General features: G+C 42.3%; 1 protein-coding gene across 1 annotated transcript in view; it reads right to left on the bottom strand.

The window, feature by feature from the left end:
• The window catches only part of LOC111656193 (nephrocystin-4-like), a 130,358-nt gene that overhangs the window by 26,018 nt on the left and 82,815 nt on the right, over window positions 1-21,525 (bottom strand). The window contains exons 12-14 of the mRNA XM_023407831.2: window positions 12,343-12,503; window positions 11,261-11,444; window positions 1,646-1,783 (exon numbers count right to left, since the gene is read on the bottom strand). Of these exons, the coding sequence (XP_023263599.2) occupies window positions 1,646-1,783; window positions 11,261-11,444; window positions 12,343-12,503 (483 nt within the window). The remainder of the gene's footprint in view (window positions 1-1,645; window positions 1,784-11,260; window positions 11,445-12,342; window positions 12,504-21,525) is intronic.

Here is a 21,525-nt window from a genome sequence, read left to right as displayed (position 1 = left end):
TTGCTTAATATTACACTGTTATGTCCTTTTGACTTTTATTTTGACTTTCTGACACTTCACTTCCTCTTTCTGTCTGGAAAGATTTCGTTTTTGGTTTAGAAATAAAAATCAAATCAAACCAAAGTTTTCAATAATGATAAAAAGAATTGGCAGAAACCAAAAACTGACCGTTTTGTTTGGTTTTTCCCTTTTTTGATTCTGACACCACAAACTTTTTTACATTTTGGTTTTGAAACAAATAACAGATTTACGTTTCTTTGTTTTTAAAAAACAAATTATTTACGGATTAAGCGATGATACCCGGCCGATGACCCACCTGCGGGAGGACATTCCTAAATTGAATTTTGTGCCTCCACATAGTGGACTGGATATTCACTTCTCTCTCTGTTTTCCTCTCCCAGTGCAACTCTTAATCCCTGGACATTTCTCCCAAGTGTCCTTATCAGATAGTCACTGGGTCGACTGACAGTCACCTAACCAGATACTGTCCAGCTACACCACTTCCCTCAGAGCCACAGGCAGAAAGGTGTGGGACAGGAGTGTGACTGCTGCGTGCGTGCGTGCGCACACACACACACACACACACACACACACACACACACACACACACACACACACACACACACACACACAGGGTTCGGTGTGTAAGAGAGACAACAGTAGTGGAGGAGGTGGAGGGGTGGGACGGTGAGGCAGGTAAGAAACAAAGCAAACAGTGAACAGACCGTGTTTGCACAGTAACAAGAGCTGTGAATAAATGATTGCAGCCGTTGGGGGAATAACATTTGGAGTGAACTTATGCATGAATTAATTTGTAAACATGTTTTATACAGTATATGTTGACACATGGTGTTCATCAGTGTATTAGTATGTAGTGTGCCATGAACAAATGTTTGTGAAATATAATTACACAGCACTTCTATACTCTCTCCTCAGAGCATAATGTAATTATAGACCTGTCAGACCTGCTTTATATCATCATCAGCAATTATCTGCTTGTTTTCATCCACTCTTTCTTATCTGATACCTTAACTTATCTCTGTGTGTGTGTGTGTGTGTGTGTGTGTGTGTTGTTTCAGTCCTAGTCCACATTTGAGGACAAAGTTAAGAATATATACACCAGTTGACTGGCGACGGCTTGTCTAATTGAGGAAAGAATTGGTTTCCCCGGTGTATGTGTGTGCCTCTGCTTGGACTGCACGCACGCACACACACACACACACACACACACACACACACACACACACACACACGTACACATGCCCACAGGCCCACACACACGCCCACACACACACACACACACACACAGAAAATACAAACAGGACTGTGGCAAGCCACCAGAGATGCCTCTGCAAGCTCAATTAGGCTGAAAATTGAGTGGTTCAGTGATGCAGCCAACAGACAGAATGTGAAATGGATCTGGTTGAGTTGATCAAGTAAGGAGCATGGTCACCGCCCAACTGAAAGATACTAATTACCCCATGGTGAAGAATACACACACACACACACGTGTGCTTGAACATACAGTGCACCGACAGGTAAGTGGAGAAAGGCCTGAAACTGCACAGTTAGTGAAAGTGAAGTCAATTGATACGTTAGAGGATAAACAGGCAGGACCCAGTGGGCCGAGGATTAAAGTGCTTACTGTTGAGTTGGAGGATGTTTCTGGAGGACAGACTTCCTCCTCTGAAGCTGCTGGTGACTTCTCGAGGTGTGATGATGTGAGGATGAGACGACATCGTCACGCCTGCTGCCCTCCTCCTGCTCGGATCTACCGGGCACCCTGTAGAAGAGAAACAGCGTTTTTAGTTTGACGTTTTGCATCTTTGAAGGAGCTTTCATTAAGTTTTTGCTATTGCTACATAGCTAACGTTAGCATTACCAGCTATCTACTTACCAGTCGTGCCAAGAGCCTCATCCGTTGTTGTTTTTACAACACAAGAGGTAATGACACGCCCTCTGAGCAGCTACTTCTTCAGGGCAGACTGGAGGCTAGAGTGGCTCGGTATTGGAAAGCTGGTTAGCATGCTAACTGTAGTAGAAGAAAAACGTAGCTGGAGACAGCTGCTGGTGAGTAAAGGAATAAAGTTTGATGCTGAACTCACGTTTCTTCTAGACTGGTAAGTAAACAGCTGTTCACACTAACGTTGGCTATGTAGCGAGAGCAAAAACAAATATCTCCTTTAAGTCATTCATGAACTTGAACCCACTCACCCACTCATTCACTACCTGTACATCACCTACAGGCCAGGAAGGTAACACCTGCTGCACCTGCAACACTTGCGCCACCTACTAGCAATGAAGGTTATGGCGGAAATTGTTTTATTGTTGTTTCATTTGTGCGTTTTTGGCATTTGCACAACCTCTTAATACGAATAAAAAAATGTTAATAGATCTGATTTTCAGAACAGATCTGAAAATAATTTCAATAACAGCCAGGGTTGTACTAGTAAGTATTTAGCACCAAAAACAAAACTAAATCGCTTTTTCTTTTTCTCTTTTGGCCTCTGCAGCTCATCCACCTATTTTCTTTTTTCTTTTTTTCAGACTAGTACAATTAGCTGAGGATCCCTGTTCCTCTCCAGGGTTACGAGGGTGCAAGTCCAGGTGCTTTGGTATGATGACACTGTATGTTCCTGTTTTTCCAATGAAGAATCTCACCGGACTAAAACTCAAGCTTCCTCGTTTCAAACAGTCAAACAATAATCCAGCAACAAAGCTCCACATCAGCAGTCTGAATGTCTGAGGTGTGCTCATCAGGATCAGGATCATTCATTAGTTGGAAGCACAGTTATCTGTGTAACTGTCGTTTGGATTTCTTCTATTTAAACATGTAATCTGTGCGACTCCGGCTGTGGCTCCAGACTTGTGTGTTTGCCACTTCTCGAAGAAACAAACCAGACCAAGATCTAAAGACAAATCCAGTCCCATGTGATGTGAAACAATACTTTTTCATTGCCCTCGTGGCAAAGTGAACAGGGTCCAGATTAAACCCTGGCTAAGAACACTTGAGGCAGGATCAATACATGGAGACAAGCCTACAGCGGTTAATTAGTGGCCTGAAATTGCCACGGCGGTCTGGACACGGAGAGCTGGCGACGTGTTGAGTGTCATGCTGATGGATGGTTAGCGCTGGCCTCTGTCTGGGTTGACTGAGTGCTGGGTGTCAGAGATGCAGTCACACAATTCAACACAAAGCTGTTAAATATCACCTTCAACCCGAGGTGGTCGTCATCATCATTACAGATCCCACTTTTAAAGAATCATTTTTAACTGTTAACTGTCACAGTATTAGTTCTGTCATTACAAAAGCTTAGTGTCACTGACTGAACGGCACAGTTTGTACAGTTTGTGGTTGAGCTGCACAACCTGCTCCGTTACTACGGTGGCCCTGAGGGCTCAGTGCACTGCACCTGAAGACAACACGTGCAAATAGACGATTTCACGACACATGTGCTGCTAATACTCACAACACAACCAAACAAACAAAGGCGCTGCAAGTAGCATAGAGGACAACCGAAGTGTTTCCACAGGACATTAAAAAGTGATGAACCCAGCTGGGACGCACTTCTTGTTCAATTTTTTATTTAACCTTTATTTATTCTGGTAAATCTTATTTTCAAGAGAGACCTGAATGTACACGAAAAAATAATAAAAACAATTCAATGAACAGATAGAAAAATAATTTACAATACAATTTAAATAACAAACAATAAAATTAAAAACACAAGGACAATTTAAAACATATAAAATGACAAGATTAGAAAACACAGTTTCAGTCTCATCAGTTGAAACCATTGCATTGTGTTCTGGGAAGGTTTAAAATCTTGTTTCTAAAATGAGGAAAAAGTATGAAACTATCCACTTTTAAATTGCTCTGCAGCTTCTTCCATGTGTCCAGGGCCTTACATCCAAACGCAGTCTTCCCAAATTCAGAGTTAACCTTCCCTACATGGAGAGTTTGGTGCGTAGCAACTGCTCTGACCAAGACAGACGTAATATATGATGGTGATTTCCCAATAAGGGCTTTGTAAATGAACAGGTACCAATGCATGCAATGCCCTTGTGACTTCTGAAGTTAAAAGCATTGAACAAGTACACATGGATGTATTATAATTGCATTATTGTGTTTTGTCTGTTTGCATGTTTTTTCCTTCAGTTGCAGTGCGTTGAGCTCTCCGGGCCACCGTACTTTACAACCGGACCTCCCTTCAGTTATTTGTTTTTCAGTGTCTGTCCCTAAATGGCAAAATCATCAGTTTTCCGTCTTTTTAAAGGTAAGTGGATAAGTGAGCACTCCAGGGTGCTCTTGTACTAAGACAGTGAATGATGGTCGATGGGTCAATATTAGATTTCCTTCTAACATTAATTCATTCTGTGTAGAGCCTCTACAATAGCTGTGGGGAAGGGTTGTTTAGACCTCTGCACAATACTTTACACACAAAACGCCTCCTAATGGAAGTGTGACGGATGATTGCTCACAGAGCCACAACCACAACACCAGCGGCCTGCAGCCATGCACCATCTTCACAGGAGCGTTTTCAAATACCACAGGTCAAAAGACTTGTTTTGTGCAATTTACAGTTAAACTCTGGCCACCACATGAAATCTGCAGGATGCAATTTACAACAGTCGACTGAAGAAGCAATTAAAACTAAAGTTTACGGCTCTTAAATTACAGTGCACTTTGACACAATGCTCCCATTACTCCCATCACTTTCCAGCCTTTAGAGCATCACAACGCACCCAGCTGAGGTGCTTAACTGTAGCGTGAGAAGTTTTAGCCTTTTTTCAGAGAGGCTCTGGGAAACCTCATCCAGGACGCTTCCACATGAAATATGGTGAGTGCAGCAATTAAGTGGCTTTACTGACACCTCAGTGAGCCTGTAGGAGTTTTGTAAGGGGAGCCAAAAGTACCCTCCAAATCTTTTAGAGGCAAACTCCTTCATCAACAAACTGATAATGTGCATCAGCTAAATGAGTAATGGGGAGCTGGTGTTGCCATGCAAACAGACACAGACAGCGCAGTTCTGCAGATTAATGGGTGAGGTGTCTGCCGTCCCAATGCATTCCCCTCGTCATCCATCACCCTTCCCTGGCCACACAACTCAGCCCCAATGTATTTGTTGGAGCTATATTTCCCAAATATTACTGTGAAGACATTACTTCTCCTGTCGTATAAACATCTCCAATCAATAACAAAGCCACAGAGATCTCATTCCAGGCGCCTCATTACGGCCCTTTTCAGCCTGCTTTCCTTTGTATGTTGAGGAATGCTTTGATGATGGATAGAATTATACAATAAGTCTGCGAGGACGCGATAAGATGAACATGCCCGGTGCTACGTGCCCACAATAAAACAAATGGTCTGATGATGAACCCTATTATGACCCTCTGATTTAATCATTCAATCATTTTAATTAATCGTCTATCACTGGAACCATCATTAGGCTCATCAGATAATACCTACTTTAGTGCTAATCCAGGTTGACGTGGATGTCCTGCTCTTGGTCACATTATCCGTCCCTGACTGCTGAATCACACAGACGCAGCTGATGAGCCTCACCGCTGAAATGTAAGATAACACTCCAGGTTTGTGTTGCAGAGAGAAGCGTGTCGCCACTCTCTGTTGTCTCTGCAGAGGAGAGTAATTGTGCACAAAGTGCCAGGGGCTGAGCTCTATCAAATTTATTGACTACGTCTGGCTGTTGCATGACAATAACCCCACTCGGCCTTACCCCCACCTGCCTGCCCTCTTTGCTCTGCTGGCAGTTTCTTGAGGTTAAGGCCACAACAAACCACTGATTTACTGGCGCTCAGAACAAATGGGAGCAAGCACCAAGGGGATTTCAAAGTAGTGTGCAATATTCGATTTCTCCTGCCTCCCCGTTCCAGGCCACTGACCTTTCAGAATAAGCAGATTCTCTCTCACCTCAGGGCTAAAAGCGAGGTTGAAAAAGTCTGGCCTCGACGCGCCGATGGCGAGAGCTTTTAATGAGTGAGACATACTATATGCGCCCCCTTAGGGAAGTCACCTAGCTAAACTAATTGTCAGGTAAATTTCACTGATATTTGGTTCCACCTGTGGCAGCTCTGGGCAGGACTCTCTATACTCTCCCACTGCAACAGCCAGTCTCTCCAGGGCTTATCAGGCCGCAGCAGATGAGGAGCACTGTGAGGTCTGGAGAAGGTTCTAATCTGTCTTCTCTACAGTGCTGAAGCAGATACATGCTCTCTGTGTGTGTGTGTGTATGTGTATGTGTGTGTGTGTGTGTACAGAGAAAAAGGGACAGCAATAGAAAGTGAGAGTTGGAGAGAAAGGATATAGACACAACACAGTCAGCAAAACCATTTTTATATAAATAAGCTTTTCTCTTCTGTCACATATGGGCCTTTTTTATTTTTACTGTTGGCAAATATTAACAACCTGTTTCCAAATTGGAAATTAAAAGCACTCATTGTCTTGCTTTTTTGGCAACGTAGCTAATATTACCTTTTTATGAAGCTCAAGTGATATGTGTGTAAGATGGCGTTGGACCATCAGAACCTGTTATATAAACTGCTGTAGTCTGGGCTGAGATACAAGTTTGGGTCCAGTCACGGAAATGTAAGTGATTTAAAGTTATTACGAGCCAAAAATAAGCAGCCAGTTTGTGATGAACCAACAGAGAATCGTCACCCGACTCTCAGCTCTCTCTGCAGTTTCCCCTCAGCTCCACGAAGCTGCCCCACAACCTCTGATCTCATCACCCGTGTTTCCAGTTTTCAAAGACAGAGGTGTGATAGACCCAATGTAGGCTCTCATTATCATGTTCTCTCTAACACCCTCACACTCTATCTCTCTCACTCCCTCGCTCTCTAAATAACTTAATAAAATGACAATATGGAAGACATTTTGTTTCACAGGTGAGGCTTGTCACCAAATCATTAGGGATCACCCTCCAGGCACCATGAACATCTGGATTAAAGTTTACAGCAGTTTGGCTGCTAAATGTCAATAAACAGAAACTTACTCTGTAAATATAAAAGAACTGGACAGAGAGAAAATTATTGTGTCGGCACAGAGACACAAATAAATAAACACATGTAGAACATTTAAGAAATATTCTGGGCTCAGTTTAAACTCCTCTGTCACATGGTTTAACTCGTGCGACGGCCTCAAATCTATTAAAATGACTCGTCTGTTCTTGCTTCTTACATTCTTCAGTTTTTATTTCATCCATCTTTTCCTTTCTATCCATCTGTCATCTATCAATGTTTTATTTGCTTGTCTGTTTCTCTCAGAAAGATGATATACATTAATCACCATTAATAAGCCATCAGTCAGTCCACACTATCAGCCTCTGGAAAAGCTCTCGGCTTTACATCACGATGACACCACAGATTACAAAGATTATTCACTGTTCTCTGTTTTCTATCTTTGGGAGCAACATTAAACATCTCTCTAGTCCCCAACTCCATCTTCATTTTCACCTCGGAGATCATGTGGATTTACCAGATGAAATCAATAAGGCATCATAGCTTTCCTCTGGATTCACCAGTCGATCGGTTTCACACAAGGAGCGGGCGGTCGTCACGGTTTATACACACTCCTCGTCTGCTCCGCTTCCCTGTGTGGGTGCGCTGTTTTCGCCTCCTCGAGACCTCATCAAAACCAAACCCCCTAATGTTTCAGCCACGATTTCACAACTCTCTATTATTCTGATTAAGCCACTTCCTTTTGTCCTTTACGACGCTATTAATAAAAGCTGCTTTATGGAATGATTGAATGGGCCTGACAGCGTATATGATTACCATTTAATTAATTACTTGTCAATCCCACCTTGTGATAATTAAAAAGGATATCGTTTGGCGTTTCACTCTTTTTCATTTGGAAATGACAGTCTGCCACTCACTTTTTCCAATAAAGCCTCATTCTGATTAATTCCCAACGGGCCGAAGTAAAGATTAATCGCATGCATGACAGAAACATAGGACTAAAAAAAACAGAGAGAGTAGCATGTAGTCAGGACTGCATTGGCGCGGTTAGTTAATATGATTATATAACTAATACATTCTTTTTTAGGGTGACTACGTAACACCGTGGCTCACATGGAAAATGCAAAAATACTGGGCATTTCCAAAGCACTAATTCCATCAGTACAAGAATAGAGTCATATCACACTCTCTCCGCTCTGCAGCTGTGAGCTTCACTTTACAAGAGGAATAATTTCAATCACTCCTGCTCTGCTGTTTTTCTCACTGTCAATGAAACTCAACATTTTCCGCATAAGTCAAGTCAAAGGAAAAGCCGAGCAGGGATGGGAGGGATTATGCCCCTGTGAGTCACAGGAAGGCTTTTAACTTAACAGAGATAAAAAAAAATAAATAAATAAAAAAAACTGCAAGATCAAAGTGACTGTAAATATTTAGTGAATGAAAACAGTATTTCTGTTAGGGAAGAGAAACTCAGAGCAGTGGAGTACTGAATGATATATGAGTCTGTACTGAAAGTTATTAGTGCTGTAAAAATATTTTATCACACCATATGCTGAATTTATCAAAACAGCATGTAAACATGGAGGTAGGTTTGAATTTGCATTAACAGGAAGTAAATAAATTCAAACAGGAGTGAATCAGAAAACAGGCTTTTCACTAAGATTACTACTCAGGTGAATTCAGGAGGAACTAGTGATGGGATCACAGCAGCCGTCAACATGTTGATGTTCTGACCCACGAGCTCTCGGGAGTCATTACTACATTATTACATGAGTCCTGAGTACGCATCATTTTGATATCAACTACACACCTGTAAAGTTTTTCTGGAGTCAGGCCTGATACTTTTCACTCTCCTCTTTGCTCAGTTTTGGTCTCCACATAGACACTATTTTCATGTCTGACAGCAGCAGCCACACGCTAAATAAAGGCCTGTTTCAAAGACATTCTGCAGCCGAGCTAGTCAACATGATCGTATAATAACGCATGAGTAATAATAAATCAGTACAAAGGCACAATCAGCGTCATCACCATCGTCTGTTCTGTTGCTCTCTGTGTCGAACAGCCTCCCTTCACCTGTCGAGCTGAAACCCGGGAGCTGCATCTGCTCTGTGTCGACACAGAAACACACCCCGTCTCTCTGCTCGGGTCAGTGTGCGTGTTTGATTAGCGGTGGTAGAAATTTCCGAACAGTGGATCCATGTAATCATTCAATTCAACTTGAAAATCCAAAAAAAAAGAAAGAAAAAAAGTGGGAGTTCCAGGGTTTTCATTTGATATCAGTGATACCCTCCACCTGTCCGCCTCTCATTTCTGCTATCCTGCCTCATCACACAACCTGTCCACGCTCCACTACACCTGCCCGTCCATGAGTCTGTGTGCATGATTGCATGCCTTCCTTGCACGTGTGAGTGATTTGATATCCGCACATGCTTGTGTGTACGTCTCCTGTGCGAGTCCTTCCCATCACATCTCTGTCAAAGTCTTCATACAGAACCACCTGCCCCCCTCCCAACCCCCCCACAGTAAGCATTAATGTGCGAGCGTCACATCCTGAATCCAAAATGAGAGCGCCGATTCATTACGGCTTGATGACAGACGCAGAGAAACGCAGTGGATATCTGGGAGGTGAGAGCAGGAAACAGAAAGACTGAGAGATTCGGTGAAAGGAGGGGAAGAGGTAAATGGATGAAAGGGAGAAAACGGGAAGACGGCGATAGAGAGCGAGGAGAGAAGCGTGACTGTGAGAGAGATGGAAGCGGAAACAAAGAAAAGTCCTTGTGAGTCGTCCCATCCCAAATTGATTGTGACTGTTGGCCGGAGCTTGATGGATATCTGAGCCTTGATTGGAATTTACATGCCAGACACAACCCTCCTCCGTCCGTCCCCAGCACACCCAATAACCCACGGCAATCTCAACCTGCTCCGAGTGATAAGCACAACGAGAAAGTGCTGGCATATTTAGCCCCAACAATGGCACCTCGCAGAGTTTCTGAGGCCCGGAGAATGATGCATTGTTTATGAGAGAGAGTATCATTTCAACAGTTGATTAATGGCGCAGGAGCTATCATCAGCTGCCATCGCGCCGCGGGGGCACACCAGGCCCAAATTGGATGAGTGGAAGGTGAGAGGAAAGGTGCTCGGTTGCTAGACGGAGTGGAACTATCACATGGAGATATTTCTTCGCCCTGGCTCTGTGTTTGCTCTGCGGGCTTGCACGCCTCCACAAAAATGGGAACTTTAAACAGCAGCAGCAGCATCCCCGGGGATTCACTGTCATTTCCCAACTCTACACTTCAATAAAAGCAAACAGACAACATTACTTTGTAATCTGAGGCTCCAAATGGAATATGACCTGAATAGAAAACACTCCTGTAAATATTTCAGCGGGAGAAGGAGATTCTAGTGATACTGAAACAGGATCTTCTGTTGAAAGCTTAAACAAACGTATTTCTTCTTTTCCTGGCTTTCCTTTCCTTACATTTACCTTCATGTTTTGTTCGGTACAGCCCTCATCTCATACACTCACTCTTAAGTCTCTTCTGTGTCCCAGTGGGGGCAGCACTAGATTTAGTTTCTCCATAGCAGAATCAGCGACAACAAACCACCTATCTGCCTGGTCTGGTAAATTCTTACCAAGAGTTACAGCATTGTATAACGGACACAAGTGTTTTGGCAGAACATCATGATGTCGCAGTGAAGTTCACCTTTGATCATTTGGATATAAAATACCGTCACTTCATTTTATCTTTATAGACATTTGAGTAAAATTGTGTCATAACTAGTGTTTCTATTATATCACATTCACAAGAATGTGAGGTCACAGTGACCTTGACCTTTGACCACCAAAATCTAGTCAGTTCATCCTTGAGTCCAAGTGAATGTTTGTGCCAAATTTGAAAAAGCTCCCTGAAGGCGTTAGTGAGATATTGCGTCCATGAGAATTGGACGTATGTATGTCCTGGAGATGTAATAATCCATACGGCATCTTCTGCTCATTCATTGATCCCTGTGAACAATATCAATAACTTTGCTGTATGCACCGACAGACATCTCTGCAGAAGAGCTGAAGAAGAGATGGCCTTGGGATCCTTATATGTGACAAAATATCAACTGACGACGGCTCACGACACCTGAGCTGAGTTTCATCTGCAGGTGAAAACCATGACGATAACTCTCGGCATGTTGATTCCATTACAGTGTTTATTAGACGTGATGTTCTGTGCTGATGTAATATTCGGTAAACAAGACCTTGTCAGAGTCAAACACTTCTCCCTGCACTCACCCATGTTGCCTGTGCGTACGTGCAGCCGGCCCTTCACAATGGTGCGGACCGTCATGGGGCCGGAGGCCGTGTGTCGACCCAGACCTGTGCTCGTCAGCAGGGTGTCCTCCCCCACGTAGTCGGTGGTCAGCACCTCCACCTCATGAAGAGCCTGCACTGCTGATTTACCCTGACGCAACATGTACTGGGGACGCAGAACAGGGTGTGAGGAAAAGACATAAGGTGCATGTAAACTCAAATGTAGTGAGGGGAAAACAACAAAACAAAGACGGAGTAGAAAGAAAATGAAATGACATGTCAGTGGCTGAAGAACTGTTGGGGTTTGTGTTCTTGCTAAATGGATGAGGTCAAGTTCAAAATCAGCTCTGCCTGCTTGTAAATGACTCCCTCGATTCTTTCTCATTAAACGCTTTACAAATTTCACACAGTTGCAAAACGAATCAATTCCACATCAAGGTTGTTTTGAGAGTTTCTGTCAAATTAATAAACAGCAGAAGTGAAAAGCCTAGAATTTAAGAAGCTTTAATCTGTGGTTTGTTATTCTTCAGAGGTTAAAGCGGCAGGAAAAGTTGGTGAGTACTCTTGACGACTCGGGGAGCAGCACTAAAGAGAAATGGGGTTATTCAGAACAGAATCAACACTTTGGTGCAAAGAGTTTAAACTCCTTTGCCCCTTTCCCGTTAGAAAAAACTCTTCTAAAGTTAAAAACAGCCCTCGTGTTTGTATATCTCTTGTAGACATAAAGAGAAACCATTTATCATAAGTTATGAAAAGTCTGTTTTAGTTTTAGTTTAGTAAGTTTTCTTAGGTTTATACAAATAGATGTGTTTGTGTCTGTTGCTCTGTTATCAGCAGCAGTGTTCTCTGCAGCGCCAGGTTCACTCTGATAATGGTGTTAAAACAATCTGCAGCTGCATGAACCCATGACAGATGATGTGTCATGAGTTGACGTTGCATGTGTAAACAGAACGTCTCTTCTTCTTTGTTTTAATTCTTCACTCAGAGTTTGCGCTGTAATAAAACGACCACAGTAACAATCACGACTGTACCGGTGTCACCTCGGGTCGACCTCGGGCTCTTACCTTGAGCTCGATGGCGGTAGAGCCGATGAGGAGCAGCGAGGTGCTGTCCCAGATGTCGATGTGCATGGTGTGAAGCGCCAGGTAGCGAAGGAACCAGCGCTTCTCTCCCGGCCTCAGGAAACTGTCGTCTACTCTGAACTGAACCTGCAGACCTGGAGAGCCTGAGAGAGGGAAGAAAAATAGATACTATACATAAAAGTATAATTAAATATATAAAGCAGTCATGAATTAAATGTTACTGTGGAAATATTAATGGACTGCACTGTATATGACACCATAAAAAACCTGACAAGGACGCTACTAAATTAATTAAAAGGTTCCCTGTTAATGAGTTTTACATCATCTTTATGTTTCCCGCAGGTTTGGAAGTCAGTGCCGGGGAAGTGGGATTTGAAAGGTAAGGGATCCTGTGATTTTAGAAACTAGAGACGGGATATCTGCATTGATTTTAATCAGAATTTTTCTTGTCTGTCTCTCACAATTGGTACGAAACTAAATCCCTTTAATGTGTGACCTATTTGTTTGATAAACTGCATTGATACCAAACACCAAAAAAGCAGAGCCTCAGAAACTGAAGTAGTGTAAATACTGTACGTCTCCACCGTCTTTCCTCTCGTCCATCTGGTTTGAGGAACAGTCATCATATCCGTCACCAGCCCTGTGGACAGATCTAAACTGGTACAACAGCCATCTACTCTGAGTCATTTGGTCTGATGATTGCGCTGCATGGGAGTACAACAACCGGCGAGTATGAGGCCATTTTACAGAATCAGGAGCGCCTCCCCCCCAGGGTTCCCATAATTCAAGATGATAATGGCTCCTAACACTCTGCCAAAAAAACCTCAAGAGTGATTTCATCAACAGCGGGATAAAGTCATGACTTTAATCAACACATCCACAATCACTTCTGGACCTTTAAGAGGAGCAAATGTCTCTCTTCATCACTCCGAAGACACAGTTTTCTTTTTCAGAGAAAATACCACACGCACAGTTCGTTAAGTGAAGTTATTCTGAGGACAACAGGCGGCTGAAAATCTCATTAGACATTTATGTTGTTAGCCATTTATTTTGTCCACTCCTGCAAAGGTTACACGCAGGGACACACACAGCAGCCATTTCATTTTGATGAAATCCCTTAAACTAAAAGCCCAAATTCAATTTAAGGATGTAAAACGAGTGCCCTGTGATTTTCTGATGACGGCTTTCAAACCTGAGTCATCCCCCGACTTAAAGCAGTTCACATGAAACTCACTCCATCTGAGATCCAACTCAGCTGGTGAGTGGGCACACCCAACCTGCAGCAGCGTGTTAACTTTACCATGTGTGTGTGTGTGTTAAAGGTGTAAGTGTGGATCTGCAATTCCCAGAATTCTCTGTATCAAAGCCCCCACGCTGTCTTTACTCCCATCAGCTGAACCTGGCGAGGAGCAGCCGGCTGCAGAGAGGTGGAGTGATGAGGACCTTTGGTGACAACCCCGCTGTGTTAAAGAGACCAGCATGAACTGAAGGAAAACTCTTCTCTTTTTCTTGCAGTACTCCCATGATGCATGTGTGCAGACAGACAGCCTGTTCAGAGGCCACCACTGCTACACGTGGGCGTCTCTTCGGTTTCAAGTCGAAAGGTTTTTGATGGCAAATACCAATATCTAAAGTTCGGGTTTGGGCTCAGCAGGGTTTTATTGACTCTGACTCCAGGATGGAATAGAGCTTTAGAACTAGAATCCTTTTCAATCGCACATTAGATCGATTTAAGTTTATCTCTTAATAGTTTCAAGGGACGGAAAAAGACTGAATTTGCTGTTGATCTAAATGACACGAACTTAAGAAAACCATGAGGTCCATTCTGTGGTGATTCTCGAGTCTAAACAACAGACAGCCTGGAGCCCCGAGCAGTTGCCTGCCTGCCTTGCCTGTTCACAAGCTGCACCTCTGGGTCCAATTAGCAGCTGTTCTGGAGCTTTCAATCATATCACATGGCCTTCATCAGCAGACAGAGGTTACCCACTTTTTCTGAGCCATTTAACCCTCCTATTATCCTTGGGGTCAATTTGACCCCATTCAATGTTTATCATTCAAAAAACAATAGTTGGCTTTTTTTTTTTTGCTTCATATTTCATGACTTTTCCTAATTTGATGGGAACAACTGATTAAGCATAAAATTTTCATGATGATATTTTTCTAATGTGCTGAACACATATTGCACGCATTGGTGGTCTTCTGGGGTCAATTTGACCCCAAGCTGTTTTAGCTGTGTAAAACTTGTCTGTCTGTGTGTGTCACCTAACATCCCCACACCTGCAGGTGCAGAGTTGATACTTTTGAGTTTATACATAACAGGGGGGTGGGGGTGGGGGGTGGGGGGGGCAACTATTCCCACGAGAACTTTGATACTTCTCGTGGTGTGGGCATGCTGGAAAGAACTTGACTTGGGAACTCCTGCCAATGTAGGCTTGCAAGTTGATCACATCCAAGTCTTTCCAACTACACATGCCTCCCCTCTAATATTATCATCTCAAGTACAATATTTTCAATTGATGGTTATATGAAGAGCTCAAATAATGAATTTATGTCTTCAACATGGCTGACTGTGTGTCTGGTGGGACACACTCTTAGCAGCACGTCTACCTTGTTGTTGAAGTGAGTAGAGGGACCATAATTTTCCATTTTTGGTGCTAACGTGACATGGGGGGAGGGGGAAACAATATTCTCATGAGAACTTTCCCGCACCATGGGCATGAAGGTGTGTGAAGTAGAACTGATATTTTTGATATTTTGACAGTGAAAGTGACAAAGAGGAGAATGTGTCTGAGACAGAAGATTGTGTTGAGGAGGACCCTGATTTTGAGGCATTCTCATCTGATGAGAATGACAGTGTTGACCCTCCTGTTGTCTCTCAACCACCAGCAGACACGATCCCTTCAAAAAAGGAAAGATAATATGGCCCCTTTCCCCACTTAGACAGCAGGGTAGACTTAGTGCTACTAATATTATCAAAATGGTTCCAGGCCCCACAGATATGCAATCAGCCATGTTGAAGACATCAAGTCATCATTAGAGCTCTTCATAACACCATCGATTGAAAATATTGTTCTTGGGATGACAAATTTAGAGGGGAAGCGTGTGTATGGGGACAGTTGGAAAGACTTGGATGTAGTTGACTTGGAAGCCTACATTGGCTTGCTCATTTTGGCAGGAGTTTACAAATCAAAAGGTGAAGCAACAGCAAGCCTTTGGAACGCTGAGACTGGAAGGGCAATATTTCCAGCCACCATGTCTCTGAAGACATCCCAAGTTTTGTCCTGTGTCATACACTTTGATGACAAACAAACAAGGCAGGGCCGACCAACATCAATCAATATGGTTCATTCTGTGAGAGTCATGAATGTGCACCCCAAATTAGAAAAGATTTGGATGAAAGATTTTCAAGATACACTGACTCTAAAACTGAAAGTTTGACCTGATGGTGGCGCTACAGGGAAGGTCATATCTTCACCAAAACCAATAGGGTTCATACTCTTGTGGTCATTAATGTTGTCAGTAAATTTGAGAAGATTTGTATGAAAACTTTTCAAGATAAATTAATTCAAATTTAAAAGTTTGGCCTGATGGTGGCGCTAGAGGGCAGGTCAACTCACTGATAGGTTTCATTATCAAGGGGTTATTTATGTATTCAACAAATATACAAAGTGCCTGACACAAAAACTTGGTCAACAATTTTCTGTAAATCATTTTCTGGAGGCAAATATCCCTGGGGTCAAATTGACCCCAAGGGTAAAATGTGTTAGTAATATTTGAGGATAACACGAGGGTTAAGGACTTTTCATCTCGTAAAAAAGTCATCAACTTTATCATGTTGAACAAACTCTAAGCTCAAAGGTCACTTACTAGCTTTTTGGAGCACGTCATGGTCATCATCAGTGAATGGAGCTAGCTCACAGACAGCTGAGGTTGTCTGCTTTCATGAGATGCAGCTGAAAGCTCTAAAAATCTAGTAAGTGGGCCTTTGAGCTTAGATTATTTCATTAATATAGTACTACACTACGAATTACTGTATTGATATAAATATACAGTAATCTATAGAACGAATTTAAAAACACAAAGCCTCATTTATCGGATTTATTATTAATTGATGTATCGACAAGGTAGAAAAGCGCCTGAAGCGGCGTTCAGGCCGCCAGGAGACACTAACACTCTGCAGTGAGCGGCAGGATGAGGTGGGCTGCAGCTGTGTAGCGGACAGTTGAGTAAAATCCACCCACACTGGAATGTTTTTGTTTTTTGATCAGAAATCTGAAATGAATCAGAATAAAAACATACCGACCATGGAAATCTCCATTTTTCTATAACGTGGAGAAGAGTGATGATAGAAGATTCTTACTGAGCGACCACGACAGACTTTCTAACAGCATTCGAGAAAAAGATCAAGAGACAATATTTCTGTGTTGCCTCAAAACTCCTTTTTTTTCTTCTCCCTTTAACCTAACTCACGCAGACTCCTCCACCTCCCTTTCTCCCTCCCCTCTCCCCAACCACCCGCCAACTCTCTCCACTTGGACCATTAATTCTCCCAGCATGCTCTGGGCTTGTGTGCAGTGGACGGGTGGCAAAGAGAGCACAGAGGGAGAGCAGGAGGGAGAGAGAGTGTGCTGTGTGTGTGTCTGTGCTCACAAGCGGGGAAGAGCTGACAGATCAGGCCCAAGGGTTGTACATGGTTGTGTGTGTGTGTGTGCAGCTAGGTCTGCAGACGAGGAGGGGGCACCAAGCACCCCCCCCCCACACACACACACACATACACACACAACCCTGGATGGCCTGCCTCATGTGTACATAGCAGGCCGGGCAGGCAGAAAATCCTGCCGGGCATCAACAACTCTGGACAGCGCTGCGAAGCCTGCAGGCGGAGAAAACAATGAGGATGCAGAGATGATGTGGAGACTGATGCAAACCACAGCATCACTGGAGATGAAAGCTACATTTACCATTGCATCTGCAGGAAACTGGACCTTTTTTTTAAAGAGAAAAAAACAAATACTTGCCACGTAGGGCTTCTCGCTGCAACAACAGGGCTGTGATGCTCTTTGTCAGATTGGATATTATGCTCTGGTTTTCTACAGCAGCACGTAAAAGTAATAATCAACGTTTTTAGATGAATGCATATCCACTTGACCCACATATTTTTGATTGACATGGTTTATCTCATCAAGATGTACAGCATAATGTGTATTTGTAAGGGAGACTGTCCCCACAAGAAAAAAAAAAAGATAAAGAGTAGTTTAGCAAATGCCCAGAAACGACAGGAAGTAGAGCGATGTCGCTGTAGAACCAAAATATCTAGAGAGGAAAGAAGTCTGCGTGTCGGAGCAGACTGCCAGCAGCTGATCGCTCCCCAAACTCAAGCAAGTTATTGGTGTAACCATGAAAAATGATCCCCTCGTCCTCATGAAATCATGATTTTAACCCAAACAACAATCAATTCCTTAACTTAACCTAGTCCTAACTGAATTATAACAGCACTGGATGACACAGGGAAATAATACTGTCAAAGAAGACGTACATGTGTTGTTCTGGGTTTGTTTTCACAAAGACAGACTCTGACTGTGGCTTAGATATAACAAATAGATTAATTCGTTGCATAAAGCAGTTTAGCTGTTGACTTTAGCCAAACTGTGGTTCAATGAATTCTGGGTAAATTAAGACTTTTTTTTTCAATCCACATCCAACCGCTCAGCTCCGTTTACCTCAACAGAAGAATAGAATTAAACAGTTACAAGGACATTTCACATTTCACCCTCTAAAAACTCTTCTTCTCTTTTCTCTCACCATGACAATGTTAGCAAACCACAAATTATGAGCAATGTTTTCCTGTTTTTTTTTGCTGTTGTTGGGTGCTTGTCAGTGCAGGTGTCATTGATTGTTACCATGGTAACATTGGTCTTAGGCCTGAGTTAGCCTGGGGGTAAGGTGTCTAATGTTTTTGGCTTAAAATTAGTCCGTCTTTATTTTTCTGGAGTTCTTGTTTTATGTTTAAAAGCTATACACGTGTCACATGTATATTCAGTGTGTAAAAACCAGTGAAGTAGCATTTAAACGAATAAGTCTTGCAGATTTGCAGCCACTGGTGTTTTTAATTTTTTTTAAATATTGGACAGACAAGTCCTTGATCTCTCTGGTGGATCAAAGAGCTGGTGAAGGACGTTTCACTGATTCGGTATCAGCTCCAGTTACAGGTTGACAAAGCACCTGGAGGATGACAGGTTATTTAAAAAGTTGCATCCTTGTGAGTTAAATAACTTTAGTTGCTTTAATTTGAGACCACTTAAAAAGTGCAGAGCTGAGAGAAGGAGAAAAAACATCACAGAGAACCAGAGTTCAAACCCAACACACAAACACCACATGTATGTTTGGTGCATACATTGATAGCAAGCTTTAGCTAAAGCACTTTAATTGGTACTTTTTTTTGTAGCACAAATTGGCTTTTGCATTTTATCTTGAATTTACCTTAAAAGATGCAACACAGCCAACTGTTAAGTCACAGACATGTCAATCAAGCACAGTCTGTACACGCCCACACAGTCCTGAGAAGAGTTCTCATCAGGAGGCGAATGTAAACAGCTGTGTGGGAGGACCCTGGCTGTTTACTGGATTATTTCCATCTCTCGCAAATAATTTCCAAGAGTAACACAGTGCACATATTGATCTGTTGTTACCATTAGCTACTCAGAACTTCTAATTTGTCCCTCTGCTGGGTTTAAAATACATTTCTCTCTTGTTGTGGCTTCAAAATACGTTTTATTACAAACTAACAACAAAGTAAACTGCAAATTCCTTTGCTCACTGGTGAATTCTTCTAATTGTTATTACCTGCAGTTTTTACATTTGAATTGCTTTCTCATAATTGTAAAAATGTTGCACCAGCTGCCGAAGCCAAATCAATCTTTAAGGGTTTAAGGACTGAGGAAGCTGACTGTGCTATGGTCTGGATCAGAAGACAACTGAGAGAAACCTTCTGTCTTTGGTGGGAAAAAATGATAGATATTGGAAAAGCACATATTATTCTGTATTTGGAAAATTTGCACGTTTGGGACCCTGACTTGAAAGTTTTAGAATTGCAGCTCAACTCAACTCAACTCATCCAGGTCAGAGCACAAAGGAAATTTTGGATTTTGCTGTAATATTTTCATATTTAATATCACTTCCTGTTTAGAGAGATGATTTCCTGCCAGTGGAACTGGCCGATCAGCAGAAATTAATCTAAAGATAGATCAGGTCTTGCGTCTTTTCCTCATTTGCACCCACATGTGACATGTGACATAAAATCTGATTGAGTGTAGCTGTAAAAACCGAGTCGATAGCTCGACTCAAACACATTTTTCTGGCTCCTAACGAGAGCATGAAGAGACATGAAAGGGTTGTCCACCCACAGCCTAAAATGGGTTTAGGAATTCAATGGGCTTCTGGGGAACTTCCACCCAGCAGGACAGAGATTCACAACGCTGAATAACTGCAGCAGCTTTGAAGCTCAAAGTCAGATTACATATTCTCTCTCAACCTCTGTCTCTCTCTCGCTCTCTCTCTCTCTCTCTCACTCACACACACACACACACACACACATTCATACTGAATGATGAGAGAGCAGTCAGTGGATCGTTGATCTTGTTCAATACTTGAATCGTTCATATCTTGGGATCAGCCAGTGCAGTGCAGCCACTGCTTAATGTTTTACATTAACATAATTTGCTAAATTGGAAAAGGGAAATGAAATGTTCTGCCTTAGTCACTGTCTGTAAAATATAGTAGACGTATCACTGTATTAACTGCAATGGTAATTTAATAAAAAAACATAGTTTTGAATTGGATTTAAAATGCTTGATATGATTCAAGTCCAAGTCCTAAAATACACACCAGCACAGGGTCATTCTCACAAGCTAAATGGTTCAAATATCAGAGCCAACGTATATCATTTAAATTACAGACACAATATGAACCAAAGTTTCACTGGGAGATTTCAAATATTAAAACTGATGTGACCTGAATGCCTACATTGCTTAACAAGAAGACTCTTTATATTTTTTTCTTTCACCAAAGAGTCTATAAAATGAACAGTTGCTGGACTAATGAAACAGTCGCCATCTTAAATTGTTCACATGGCGGTCACATGATGTACGTGCAAACCTACTGTATCGATCCATCAATATCTACTTTTTTTTTTTTTTTAAATCTAGGGTCATCATCATTTTGGTTTCTCACCAAATACCTGCACTTACCCATCAGCTTCAGCTGTACTTAGTGTTTAGTGCTGATTGGGATATTTAGTATGTTAAAAGATGCTGAATCCAGATCCAGATTTTAATACATACAGACTGAATTAACCAAATACAGTCGCCATCTTAAATTGGTCATAGGCTCCGGTCACATGACAGTCACATGATGTACATTCAAACCCATTAAACAGTGCTGTGAAAAAGTATTTGCCCCCTTACAGATTTCTTTTGTTTTTGCTTTTTTTGTCACACTTACATGTTTCAGATCATCAAAGAAATTTTAATATCAGACAAAGATAACCCGAGAAATTACAAAAAGCAGTTTTTAAATGATGATTTCATTTATTAAGGGAAAAAAGTTATCCAAACCCACCTGGCCCTATGTGAAAAAGTAATTGCCCCCTAAACCTAATAACTGGTTATGCCACCCTTGGCGGAAACAACTGCAATCAAGCGTTTGCGATAACTGGCAATGAGTCTTTCACATCACTATGGAGGAATTTTGGCCCACTCTTCTTTGCAGATTTGTTTTAATTCAGCCACATTGGAGGTTTTTTGAGCATGAACTGCCTGTGTAAGGTCATGCCACAGCATCTCAATCGGGCCACTCCAAAACCTTCATTTTGTTTTTATTGTTTTTTATGTTTTTCTTTTTGAGCCATTCAGAGGTGGACTTGCTGGTGTGCTTCGGATCATTGTCCTGCTGCATAACCCAAGTGCGCTTGAGGTACGAACTGATGGCCGGACATTCTCCTTCGGGATTTTCTGGTAGATTTTCTGGTAGAGAGCAGAATTCATGGTTCCATCAATTACGACAAGTCGTCCAGGTCCTGAAGCAGCAAAGCAGCACCAGACCATCACACTACCACCACCATGTTTGACTGTCGGTATGATGTTCTTTTTCTGAAATGCTGTGTTAGTT

The sequence above is a fragment of the Seriola lalandi genome, unplaced genomic scaffold (assembly GCF_002814215.2).
Source record: "Seriola lalandi dorsalis isolate HSWRI2012SDOR001 ecotype SW California unplaced genomic scaffold, Sedor1 jcf7180002054347, whole genome shotgun sequence".
NCBI lineage: Eukaryota > Metazoa > Chordata > Actinopteri > Carangiformes > Carangidae > Seriola > Seriola lalandi.
Note: the sequence above shows the minus strand (reverse complement) of the source record. Positions and strands in the feature narration are given on the sequence as shown.